Source organism: Entelurus aequoreus, linkage group LG14 (genome assembly GCF_033978785.1).
Source record: "Entelurus aequoreus isolate RoL-2023_Sb linkage group LG14, RoL_Eaeq_v1.1, whole genome shotgun sequence".
Lineage (NCBI taxonomy): Eukaryota > Metazoa > Chordata > Actinopteri > Syngnathiformes > Syngnathidae > Entelurus > Entelurus aequoreus.
In genome coordinates this window covers 53,378,071-53,389,921 of record NC_084744.1, presented here as the reverse complement: position 1 = coordinate 53,389,921, position 11,851 = coordinate 53,378,071, and the positions used below count along the sequence as shown (strand labels likewise).

The 11,851-nt window shown below is 39.8% G+C and overlaps 1 protein-coding gene across 2 annotated transcripts; it reads right to left on the bottom strand.

The window, feature by feature from the left end:
* Positions 1-1,307: 1,307 nt before the first annotated feature.
* Positions 1,308-11,051, bottom strand: rps14 (ribosomal protein S14). 2 transcript variants are annotated; one of them, XM_062070193.1, is made up of 5 exons: positions 10,934-11,051; positions 7,566-7,717; positions 7,318-7,479; positions 1,585-1,661; positions 1,308-1,410 (listed from the first exon to the last, which is right to left on the bottom strand). In XM_062070193.1, the coding sequence occupies exons 2-5, from the start codon at positions 7,712-7,714 to the stop codon at positions 1,343-1,345; spliced, it is 456 nt and encodes a 151-aa protein (XP_061926177.1). In that variant the 5' UTR covers positions 7,715-7,717; positions 10,934-11,051; the 3' UTR covers positions 1,308-1,342. The 2 variants fall into 2 exon arrangements, with proteins under 2 accessions (XP_061926177.1, XP_061926178.1); XM_062070194.1 differs by having other exon boundaries at positions 10,867-10,946.
* Between the last annotated feature and the right edge of the window lie 800 nt (positions 11,052-11,851).

Here is an 11,851-nt window from a genome sequence, read left to right as displayed (position 1 = left end):
CATATTTACATGCACCCATATAATGTGTCCCCTGTCCTCTATCGTAACCGGGCACATAGCTCCGCCCCCTCCGAAGTAATGCACACTACTCCTGCGATAGGGATACAAAGAATTGCTATTGCGACATCCAGTGGACACATTTAGAAGAGCAGTTTCTTTCATTCAAAAATTGCAGCTTGTTTTTGTACTTACCAAAATCATATCGCGGGCCGGAAAAAACCTGTTCACGGGCCTGATCCGGCCCACGGGCCGTAAGTTTGACACCCCTGGACTAGTGCATGCAGTTGGCAATCACAATTGAATCCTATTTAACAGTATTAATATCATGGGAAACAAGTGTAACCTAGCCCTTAATGTCGCTGCCGGCAGTGTGTACAATTTTCATTTGGTATGTTGTCAACTTTTCATCCCATCCATTTTCTACCGCTTGTCCCTTTTTGGAGTGGCGGGGGGTGCTGGAGCCTATCTCAGCTGCATCACATCTTTACCTCAATGATGCTTCTTCCTTCATTCAGCAGGTGTCATCATTCCCCCTCAGCGACCGATGGTGGCAAAAGTGGCGCATCCATCCATCCATTTTCTATCGCTTGTCCCTTTCGGCACTGCATGAGAAATCAGCGAGAGCGGCCAGAAGAAGAAAGGACTTTGCAGCGACCAATCAAATGAGGTCGGGGGAGCGCGGGGGTGTGGTCATCCCTGCTCCGTGCTAGGGTTTCTAAACTAAGCCGATGTGTTAAACAATAACAATGTCACTACAATTATAATTCAGGTTAGGGAACATAAAGTATTGTTGACGGTATACATTTAAAGTGATTTAGAGGTAGAATCTATTGTTCCCATTAGCTGCATTACTTACCACCGAGAACAAACACATATTTAAATGTTAACGCTAAATTACCAAAAACCCATTTGTCTTCTTGTCTCTCAATATTTGTAAACGATAGGCAAAATTCCAAAAAATTGCAGTTGCCCTTTAAAAGTTAAAAGGACACCACCACATCGCTCTCCTGTGTAACTGCAGCCACTGCGTCATTTTTTAGTGCTTTCATTAGCAAAAAATCTTCCCCACAGATGCACATGTGCCCACCACAGAAAACATTTAATTGGGTCGGTGCGGAATTGTTTCAAGTTGAACTTGTAATTGTGACAAATCAGTAAAATTTGTTGAAAATGCCTACAAGCTAAACAGATTGTAGAGAGATGGCTGCCACTAATAAAACATTCAAGGTTTACACAGCATGTAAACAGCGTTCAAACAGAATCAAACCTCACACTGCACTGTGGCACCACAACAAACAGGAAGTAGAAATGTTTAACAACTTTATTGTTAACTTTGCTGCATTTACAGTCGACGACCACGGCGTCCACCCTTTCTTCGGGTGGAGTCTGATGGGATTGGAGTCACATCCTCTGAAACAAGATGTCAGAAGTTAGCATTTACTTTTCCACGCATCCCGCCATCAGTGTGTGAATGTGGAAATACTGTCAAAGCGCTTTGAGTACCTTGAAGGTAGAAAAGCGCTATACAAGTGTAACACATTTATCATTTATTTATATGTGTGTGCACGTGTGTGTCTCCCTCACCAATGCGCCCAATCTTCATTCCAGATCTGGCGAGCGCTCTGAGAGCAGACTGTGCTCCTGGCCCGGGTGTCTTGGTGCTGAAACAGTCACAAGTGTCACGTCGTCAGGATTGTTTGTTTGCAAGCATGGAACAAAAGCAGCAGATATAGCTGTATAGCTATACCGCCCCTATAGCTGGGGCGGTATAGCTCGGTTGGTAGAGCGGCCGTGCCAGCAACTTGAGGGTTGTAGGTTCGATCCCCGTTTCCGCCATCCTAGTCACTGCCGTTGTGTCCTTGGGCAAGACACTTTACCCACCTGCTCCCAGTGCCACCCACACTGGTTTGAATGTAACTTAGATATTGGGTTTCACTATGTAAAGCGCTTTGAGTCACTTGAGAAAAAGCGCTATATAAATGTAATTCACTTCACTTCACAGAGTATGACAGTTGCTTGCTTTTCTCTGACGAGCAAACTTCATTTATTTCAATGCAGCACAGTTTAGGAGACCGGAGCAGTGATTACTGCTATATAATTCACCATTGTATCTCTCTATATAAAAAACTGCTATCATACAGAATAGAATAGAGTTTTATTGTCATTATTACAGTGAACAGGTTCAAAGAACAACGAAATTGGAGCAGATCCCCTAAAGTGCATACACAATCATTTGGTAATACAAATAGTAAAAAAAGATGATATTTATCTATATATATTAGGGATGTCCTGATCCAGGTTTTTGGACTTTCGATCCAATACCGATGTTGTTTTTGCACTTCCGATCCGATAGGGATACCGGCCTTATCCGAGCATGTATAAAGTTCAAAGTTATTTAGCCTACCGTATTTTCCGCACCATAAGGCGCCCCGTGTTATTAGCCGCACGTTTAATGAACGGAATATTATATTATATAAACTTTGCTTACCTATTAGCCGCCCCGTGCTATTAGCCGCACCTACGCTACGCTAAAGGGAATGTCAACAAAACAGTCAGATAGGTCAGTCAAACTTTAATAATATATTACAAACCAGCGTTCTAACAACTCTGTTCACTCCCAAAATGTAATGTACAAATGTGTAATCACAAAAATAGTAACACTCAAAATAGTGCAGAGCAATAGGAACATCAATAACTCAACGTTGCTCATACGTTAGTGTCACACAACACACAAAACAAACATTTAAAGCTCACTTTCTGAAGTTATTACTCATCCACAAATCCCTCGAATTCTTCTTCTTCGGTGTGCTTCACTTGTTTTTTGACACCATCGATGATGTGGACGCGCATGCAGTCGTAGATCAACAGGAACGGCGCTGCGTGAAAAAAGTCACCCGGTGTCTTCGCGTAAACGTCTATCAACCACTCGCTCATCTTTTCTTCATCCATCCATCCCTTCGAGTTAGCTTTTATGATGACGCCGGCTGGAAAGTTCTCTTTTGGCAAGGTCTTCCTTTCGAATATCACCGTGGGTGGAAGTTTCTGGCCGTTAGCATGGCAAGCTACAACCACAGTAGGACGACTTCTCATTCCGTGGTGCGAATATTCACCGTACGTGTTCCCGTTGTATCCACAGTGCGGTTCACAGGAATATCAAAAGTCAGTGGAACCTTGTACGCGTGTCTCTTAGTAGGAGACATTTTGTTGTCTTTACAGAAATACACAAATGAAATGAAACGTAATATCCGCGCGCTTCTTCTTCTACGGGGGCGGGTGCTCACCTTGGCGGTTGCTTACCGTAGAAGAAGAAGCGCTTCCTCTTTTACGGGGAAAAAAGATGGCGGCTGTTTACCGTAGTTGCGAGACCTAAACTTTATGAAAATAAATATGAATATTAATCCATATATAAGGTGCACCGGGTTATTAGCCGCACTGTCTGCTTTTGAGAAAAATTGTGGTTTTTAGGTGCGGCTTATGGTGCGGAAAATACGGTACTTAGTTGTCAGATTCATGTTGAAAAGGGTTTTAGTACTCTTGATAACAACTAGCCAGCTGAATTAGGTGAGTTTGAATAATACACAATGGAGATGTTGACGTGCGGAGTTTCAAACACTCTTCATTTTCTAGCAAATGATGCTACATATTAGCAGTAATGCTACTTTTTATAGCAACGCTTTTGCCCCACACTTGACAAATTACGGTGGTCTGTTCGACATATTCCCACTTGAAGCCAAACCACCGCCAGACTGCTGTTTTTCTTGGGAATTAATGAATTCTTCCTTCATTCATCTTTTTTTTCATTTCTTTTTTTTATTCCTTTCATGAAAATGCATATATACAAGCCATGTACAGTTGACACTTTCATAGTTTTTTTTGTTTCTTATACATTTCCATGATCAGAAAGGAGCAGATGGAAGAATACTATTCTTATATTTATCTGCCCCCTTTTTAACACAAATTATTTAGATGACTTTATCACTGTTCCCTCCACCAACACCCGAACTCCAACATACTTTTAATTTTCGTTTAAGCATTTTCAAAATGACACGTTCCAATCAAAATCCAAAAGCAGTTTGATATAATTCCAGTTGTCTCTTTTTGTAACTCCTTTTAAATTCAAAGATATTCTTGCAACTTTTTAAGTCTTTGTCTAGAGAATTCCATGCTTTCACACCAGCAACAGACAAGCACATATGCTTCAAATTTGTTCGCACTCTTGGATGTTTAAAGTCATACGGCCTTCTGTGATTCTCATCTTCAGACGTGAACACAAATAACTTTTGTAAGTCCTTCGGAAGAACTTTATTTCTAGCTTTGAACATCACTAATAGAGTATGCAATTCTACAATGTCTTTTAGTTTTAATAATTCTGACCTAATGAAGAGTGCATTTGTGTGGTCTCTATATCCTACTGTAAAAATTATACGAATTGCTCTTTTCTGTGAAAGAAATAGAGGCATTATGTTGCTGTGATATGTATTTCCCCATATTTCTGCACAATAATTGAAATAAGGTAGAATAATTGAGCAATATAACATTCTCATTGTATTATACGGGAAACTGTATTTAACCTTGTTCAAAATAAATAAACTTTTAGCTTATTTTTCACATGCAATATATGAGCTTTCCATGTCAACTTTTCATCTAAGATGACCCCATTCATTATTACCGCTCACACGGCTACGCTAGCATCACAGCTAACGTTAGCCATGCTGCTACCTCTCTGCTGGGAGAGTGCGTATACGTATGTGACGTGTGTAAGAAGGTGCGCTTGCTGTCTGTGAGAAGCAGACACAAGAAGGAGCGGGAAGAGTCTGTCCTGTAATGCCAGCAGCTAAAAGCAACTGCGTGAGAACGTATACTCGAATATCACGATATAGTCATTTTCTATATCGCACAAAGACAGCTGACATTTTTACCGGTAACTTTGAATTCACATGGCCGTCTTAACGGTTAGAACACAGACCTGTGGATGTGTTGAAGGTGTGCTTGAAAATGCGGAACGGAAATTAGGGAGCAGCAGAAAAGTGGAATGTATTATTTAAATCGGTGCGTTGGAAAACACGGACCAGAATTTTTTAAAAAACTGGATCTGGATCGGCATTTTCCCATGCCTTGTCGATACGCATTTTTTTTGGCAAATATCGGCGGCCGATCCGATCCAAATATCGTATCGGGACATCCCTAATATATATATATGTATATATCCACACACATGCACAGATCCATACATATGCATATATATACATATACACATAACATTATTGCACATTATAGTCCGAAAAAAATAGAAAGACATGACAGACACATTGTGCTCACTCAGTGCCTGTTTAATGCTACTATGGCTCTTGGGTAAAAACTGTTTTTTAGTCTATTTGTGCCTGCTTTTAGCACCCTATAGCGTCTGCTCGAGGGTAGCAGTTCTAGGTGGCACTATGTATAGATTGTATCTGCTGATGTAGTTAAAAGTAAAAGGCTGATAGCGATAAAAAGAGGCCAATATGTCAAAAATAAAAATACAAACCAATCCCTAATACGTATGCTGCATGTGGAACCCAATTGTATTTGATGAAGGATTTACAAAAGTACATTCCTAAATGTGCGGGGGGAAATCGATTCACATCCAAATCACGATTCTTTTTCATTACCAGCAAGAATTGAGAAAAAAAAACCGCCATCGCTGGGCTTATTTGCTGCATACATACATCATGTTCGCTTCCAAGAGCAGCCTTTTAACCTGTTTTAAATGGGTTTTGTACTTTTTTATATACCGTAATTTCCGGACTATAAGCCGCACCAGCTAAATTTAGGGGAAAATACAGATTGCTCCATATATAAGCCGCACCCGACTATAAGCCGCAGGGTTTTGATGTGTAATTACCGTAGTATATAGGGGTTCCTGCTACCACGGAGGGGATTGTCGGGACAGAGATGACTGTTTGGGAACGCAAAGCGTCCCATTTATTAACTATAAATCTTTCAATCATTCAATCAAACTTTCACATCTTTGACATGGCGAACAGCATTCGTGCAGAGTACAAATAATACAACGGTGCAAAGTAATACAAAGTGCTCGCCTGTACGTTATCAAAATAACCAGCCTACCGGTATATGAAAAGTCAGTCTTTAATCATTGTGTAATCGTCTTCCTCCTGCGCACTAAAACCACCGAAATTCTCTTCGTCGGTGTCGGAGAAGAACAGGCCGTAAATAAGCCGCACCCTTGTATAAGCCGCAGGGACCAAAACGAGGGGGAAAAGTAGCGGCTTATAGTCCGGAAATTACGGTAGTAAATATTGTTTGAATAGAGAATCATGTCAAATGGAATTGATTCTGGAAAAAATATTCACCCCTAGAATGGGAATGGAATCTTGAGTTGATAAGACTCACATCCCTGACATACACACCTCTACCTAAACCATGACACTATTACATTTGGTCAGATTTACTAAATGGAGGATGTATCACTTTTACTGCGTATGCTGATCTAAAATGTCAAGTACAAGTCGTTAACAAATGTGAACGAGTCGAACAAGAAACAACAGGGTTTCTTATCAGCAAATATAATTTTAAGCTTTTTAATGCCACTAGAACAAATGTAATGCATATGTCCGACTGCATATGGTTATACATTATCAAAAGCTTGCAATTGTATGTCTGCACACACAATTGTAAGCATTTGACAATAATGTGGAACAGCTAAAATGTTTACATTGGCTGTTATTATCTAGTGCATTAAAATTGGTTTGCAAGACTTTTGATTTTTTTTTCTGTAGTGGCATGCTGTGTTGTCACTTCTTGCACCGGCCGTAGACAATAGAAAATTAAAAGGTTCCGTCTATCAATCATCACACCATTAGACTTTTCTGCTGAGCAGAGTGTGTACTATGGAGGCAGCGCTTTTCACGCCTCCTCTTGCATCCAGTTTGACAGCCAGAGCCGAGGAAAAAAAACAGACCGATAGGGATGGGAATCGAAAACCGTTTTTTGTTCACAACCAGATCCCTGTGCATCAATTCTTTGGAATCAATTTTTTCAAGTGATTCCCGTATCGATGCCAGTGTGTTGGGAATGACATTGTTATGCAATATGCGTAACAAGTGCCCGGGTGAAACAAATACTCTAGAGGTTACTACATTCTACAAGAAACGATTGCAACAGTGCTACTTATAACTGCCAGATTGCTACTTCATCAAGGAGGACCTACGAGCAATATGCTGAAGTTTGAACACACAGCATGCAACCACTATACATAAATGTTGCATTTTTGAACCACGTTGATCCCATCCCAACAGCAGTAATGCTCGTCACACTCACCGGTTCCCTCCGGTGGCCCTCAGCTTGATGTGCAGCGCGGTGATGCCGAGCTCTTTGCAACGCTGAGCGACGTCCTGCGCGGCCAACATGGCGGCGTACGGAGAAGACTCGTCCCTGTCGGCCTTCACCTTCATGCCGCCGGTCACGCGACAGATGGTCTCCCTGGAAATGACACGTAAACACTTCCTGTTAATGTGCCCACATGACAGTCATTAAGACGTGGATGCTTGGCTTCTTCCACAACTTACTTTCCAGAGAGGTCCGTGACATGCACGAAAGTGTCGTTGAAGGAAGCGAAGATGTGACACACGCCAAAGACGTTTTCTCCTTCGGCCACCTGAGGACCCAGGCTGATCACCTGCTCCTCCTTCTTCTCTTTCACTTTACGCGGTGCCATCGTCTGCAGCACCAAACAATCAATATTAAAATGCATGGCACTCATTCATCATTAGCACAGATTTACTGGAATGTGTGTATTGGACATATTTTCTACAAATGATGCACATTTTGTTTATGTAGAACAGTGACAAAAAGCAAAACAATTAAATTGTCTTGAATTATATGGCAGCAAGTACATAATCATTTACACAACACAATTACATTTAGTATGGTAAAGTCTGCCATTAAATACTACTTCAAATGCATTTATTTTGTTTATTGAACATTATACATGAACGCTCCCATATTGGGTGACGTCACACCGCTCTCTAAAGTCAATTGCTTGTATTCAGTCATGTGACTTCTTCCCGGATGTGAAAAACAGTGGTGGTCAACCAAGCCAAGATGGCTGTTATGCAGCAAGCGGCGCGCAAACTCTTGAGTACGCAAGGGGCCTAAATCTTCCTGCAAATAAAATTTAGTTTTTTCCCTAAAGCCATAACCACAGTGAACTCTCATAGGCACTGATTTTATAGTTTAGCACTAGAGATGTCCGATATTATCGGCCGATAAATGCTTTAAAATGTAATATCGGAAATTATCGGTATCGGTTTCGAAAAGTAAAATTTATGACTTTTTAAAACGCCGCTGTGTACACGGACGTAGGGAGAAGTACAGAGCGCCAATAAACCTTAAAGGCACTGCCTTTGCCTGCCGGCCCAGTCACATATCTACGGCTTTTCACACACACAAGTGAATACAAAGCATACTTGGTCAACAGCCATACAGGTCACACTGAGGGAGGCCGTATAAACAACTTTAACACTGTTACAAACATGCGCCACACTGTGAACCCACACCAAACAAGACTGAGAAACATATTTTGGGAGAACATCCGCACTGTAACACAGAACAAATACCCAGAACCCCTTGCGGCACTAACTCTTCCGGGACGCTACAATATACACCCCCCACCTCAACCTCCTCATGCTCTCTCAGGGAGAGCATGTCCCAAATTCCAAGCTGCTCTTTTGAGGCATTTAAAAAAAAATAATGCACTTTGTGACTTCAATAATAAATATGGCAGTGCCATGTTGGCATGTTTTTCCCATAACTTGAGTTGATTTATTTTGGAAAACCTTGTTACATTGTTTAATGCATCCAGCGGGGCATCACAACAAAATTAGGTATAATAATGACGGCGTGGCGAAGTTGGTAGAGTGGCCGTGCCATAAATCGGAGGGTTGCTGGTTACTGGGGTTCAATCCCCACCTTCTACCATCCTAGTCACGTCCGTTGTGTATTTGGGCAAGACACTTCACCCTTGCTCCTGATGGGTGCTGGTAGCGCCTTGCATGGCAGCTCCCGCCATCAGTGTGTGAATGTGGAAATACTGTCAAAGCGCTTTGAGTACCTTGAAGGTAGAAAAGCGCTATACAAGTATAACCCATTTATCATTTATAATAATGTGTTAATTCCACGACTGTATATATCGGTATCGGTTGATATCGGAATCGGTAATTAAGAGTTGGACAATATCAGCAAAAAAGCCATTATCGGACATCTCTACTCAAGATATAACTGTAGATCTCCACATTGTGTATGTGCTGAAAGCTTCAATTATGATTGTTGCCTATGATAAAAACTAACAATCCTTTAACGAAATGATCAAAACTTGTGCGTTCTTCAACTGCGTTCCACTTTTCTTGTCTTTTATAAAATGTTTGCACTTTTTAATTTACCTCTTGGGGAACTCTACAGATTACCATTTTTAAAAACAATGCAAACATAGGGCATTTTTCTTCAAGAAATGCTTAATGTCGCTTAATACTCATTTTCAACCCTTTTTCGATTACGCACCTCCAAAACCCTCAAATCTAGACTCCAAACATCCCAGAACAAGCTAGTCAGATTACTTCTAGACCTCCACCCCAGATCACACCTCACTCCTACCCACTTCTCCAAAGTGGGCTGGCTCAGGGTGGAGGACAGAGTAAAACAACTTGCACTGAGCCTAGTCTATAAAATCCGCTACACCTCCCGGATATCGAAGTACATGTCAAACTACTTCCTTAACAATGACCGCCATAACCACAACACCAGGGGGAGCTCCACTAACCACGTCAAACCCAGATTCCGATCAAACAAAGGTCTTAACTCATTCTCCTTCTATGCCACATCAATATGGAATGCACTCCCAACTGGTGTAAAAGAAACAGCATCTCTATCCTCCTTCAAAACCACACTAAAAGAACAACTCCAGGCAACTTCAACCCTTGACTAACACCCTCCCCCCTCCACCTCCCCGGATTGTAAATAATCAAATGTATATACTTGTTCTTATGCTTTCTGAGCTCACTATGTTCACTGATCGCTGTACATATCCTACCAAGTCAGACCTACACTGTTTCAATGTCCATTTCTAAGATGATATTATTGTTGATGACTGAAGTGCTGCTATCAATCAAACCTAACCTCCACATCCCACCCCCAGATTGTAAATAATTCAATGTATATACTCTGATGATTAACTTGTGTGATGACTATATTATGCTAATAGTATATATTTGTACCATGAATTGATTAACGTGGACCCCGACTTAAACAAGTTGAAAGACTTAGTGGACAGTTGTACGGAATATGTACTGTACTGTGCAATCTACTAATAAAAGTTTCAATCAATCAATCAAAAACACTGACTTGACCACCATGCATTGAGCCGGACGTGACGTCATGTAAAAACAAGCAATACGTTAAATTTCTCTACATTTCTTAAAGTCAATATTATTTTTAAAGCCAATATTATTTTCAATGGCCTGATTTATATATATTATTGCAATATGTCTTTCAACATAAAAACATACACGTCGAAAACTAAACATGCTAATGCTAACGCATTTGCAACCACCGACTAAAATCATCGTTTTCTCTTTAATTTATCTCCTAATTATGACTTTCACATAATTATCCTCGCCGATACAAAATATATACATAAGCCTCCATATTAATTTACAAAAATGAGTATTTGAATGGTTTTATCGCCACTGAGCGAGTGCCGCTTGCATCGCGACGCCAGAAGGCTTGAAAGGTCGAAATCAAACATGGCGAAGTGCGCACACAAACAATTTTGAAACAAAAACAAAGCGAAATAATCACAAAGTCCACACAAACCCAAGAAAAGTTCGGATGGGTTTTCAGCAAAGAGATTTTTAACGATGAAGCATGAGCCCAAACTCACCTCAGTGTGTCTCTATGCTGGATCAAAGAAGAAAAGGAAGTTACTTCCGCTTCCGGCGTCAAAGTTGACGCAGCTCAGCTGCTGCCACCTGCTGGTAGGAAGACTTATTGTGTTTGGAACGAAGATTTAAAAAGTTGTCTTCTTCATTCTTGTATTTTAAAGCAAACATACTGAACATGAATGTAATAATGATATTATAAATAATAATATAATATTAAAGTCTGTTTTTGATGTGAACTGTTCGCTTAATCAATTAAAAAACATCAATTATGGACATTTCCAATTGTGTTTTTTTTATTGTGTGAGTGTTCCATCTCATAATTTATATTTATAAACCATCACAAACTGTTTAATTAATTTTTGCTATGTAGATTAAAATGTGTACATATTGTGCCCCTGAGTTAATGTTGCAGATCAATTTTAAATGTATTATTTTTTTGTATTTGTATTATTATTATTATTTGTATTTTTTGTATTATTATTTATTGGGTTGATTTGATTTTATTGTTCAAGTCGGTCAAAAAATATTTATAATTTAAACGAGGATCACAAAATGTATTTAAACTTCAGGCAAATTGATGCAGTTTAAGTGTTTTTGTTATAGACTAAAAACAACAACGTTAATAAAGTTATTCTTTGTTGTAGGTTGACCTATAATTCTTATTTGTTTTCTTTAATACTAATAAGGATACAATATTATGCAGAGGTGTACTTAAAACATGTTTATATACAAATTATACTACAAAACCCAAAACCAGTGAAGTTGGGACGTTGTGTAAATGGTAAATAAAAACAGAATACAATACAAATACTTATATTCAATTGAATAGACTGCAAAGACAAGACATTTAATGTTCAAACTGAGAAACTTTTTTTTATTTTGCAAATAATCATGAACCTTGAATTTAATGGCAGCAA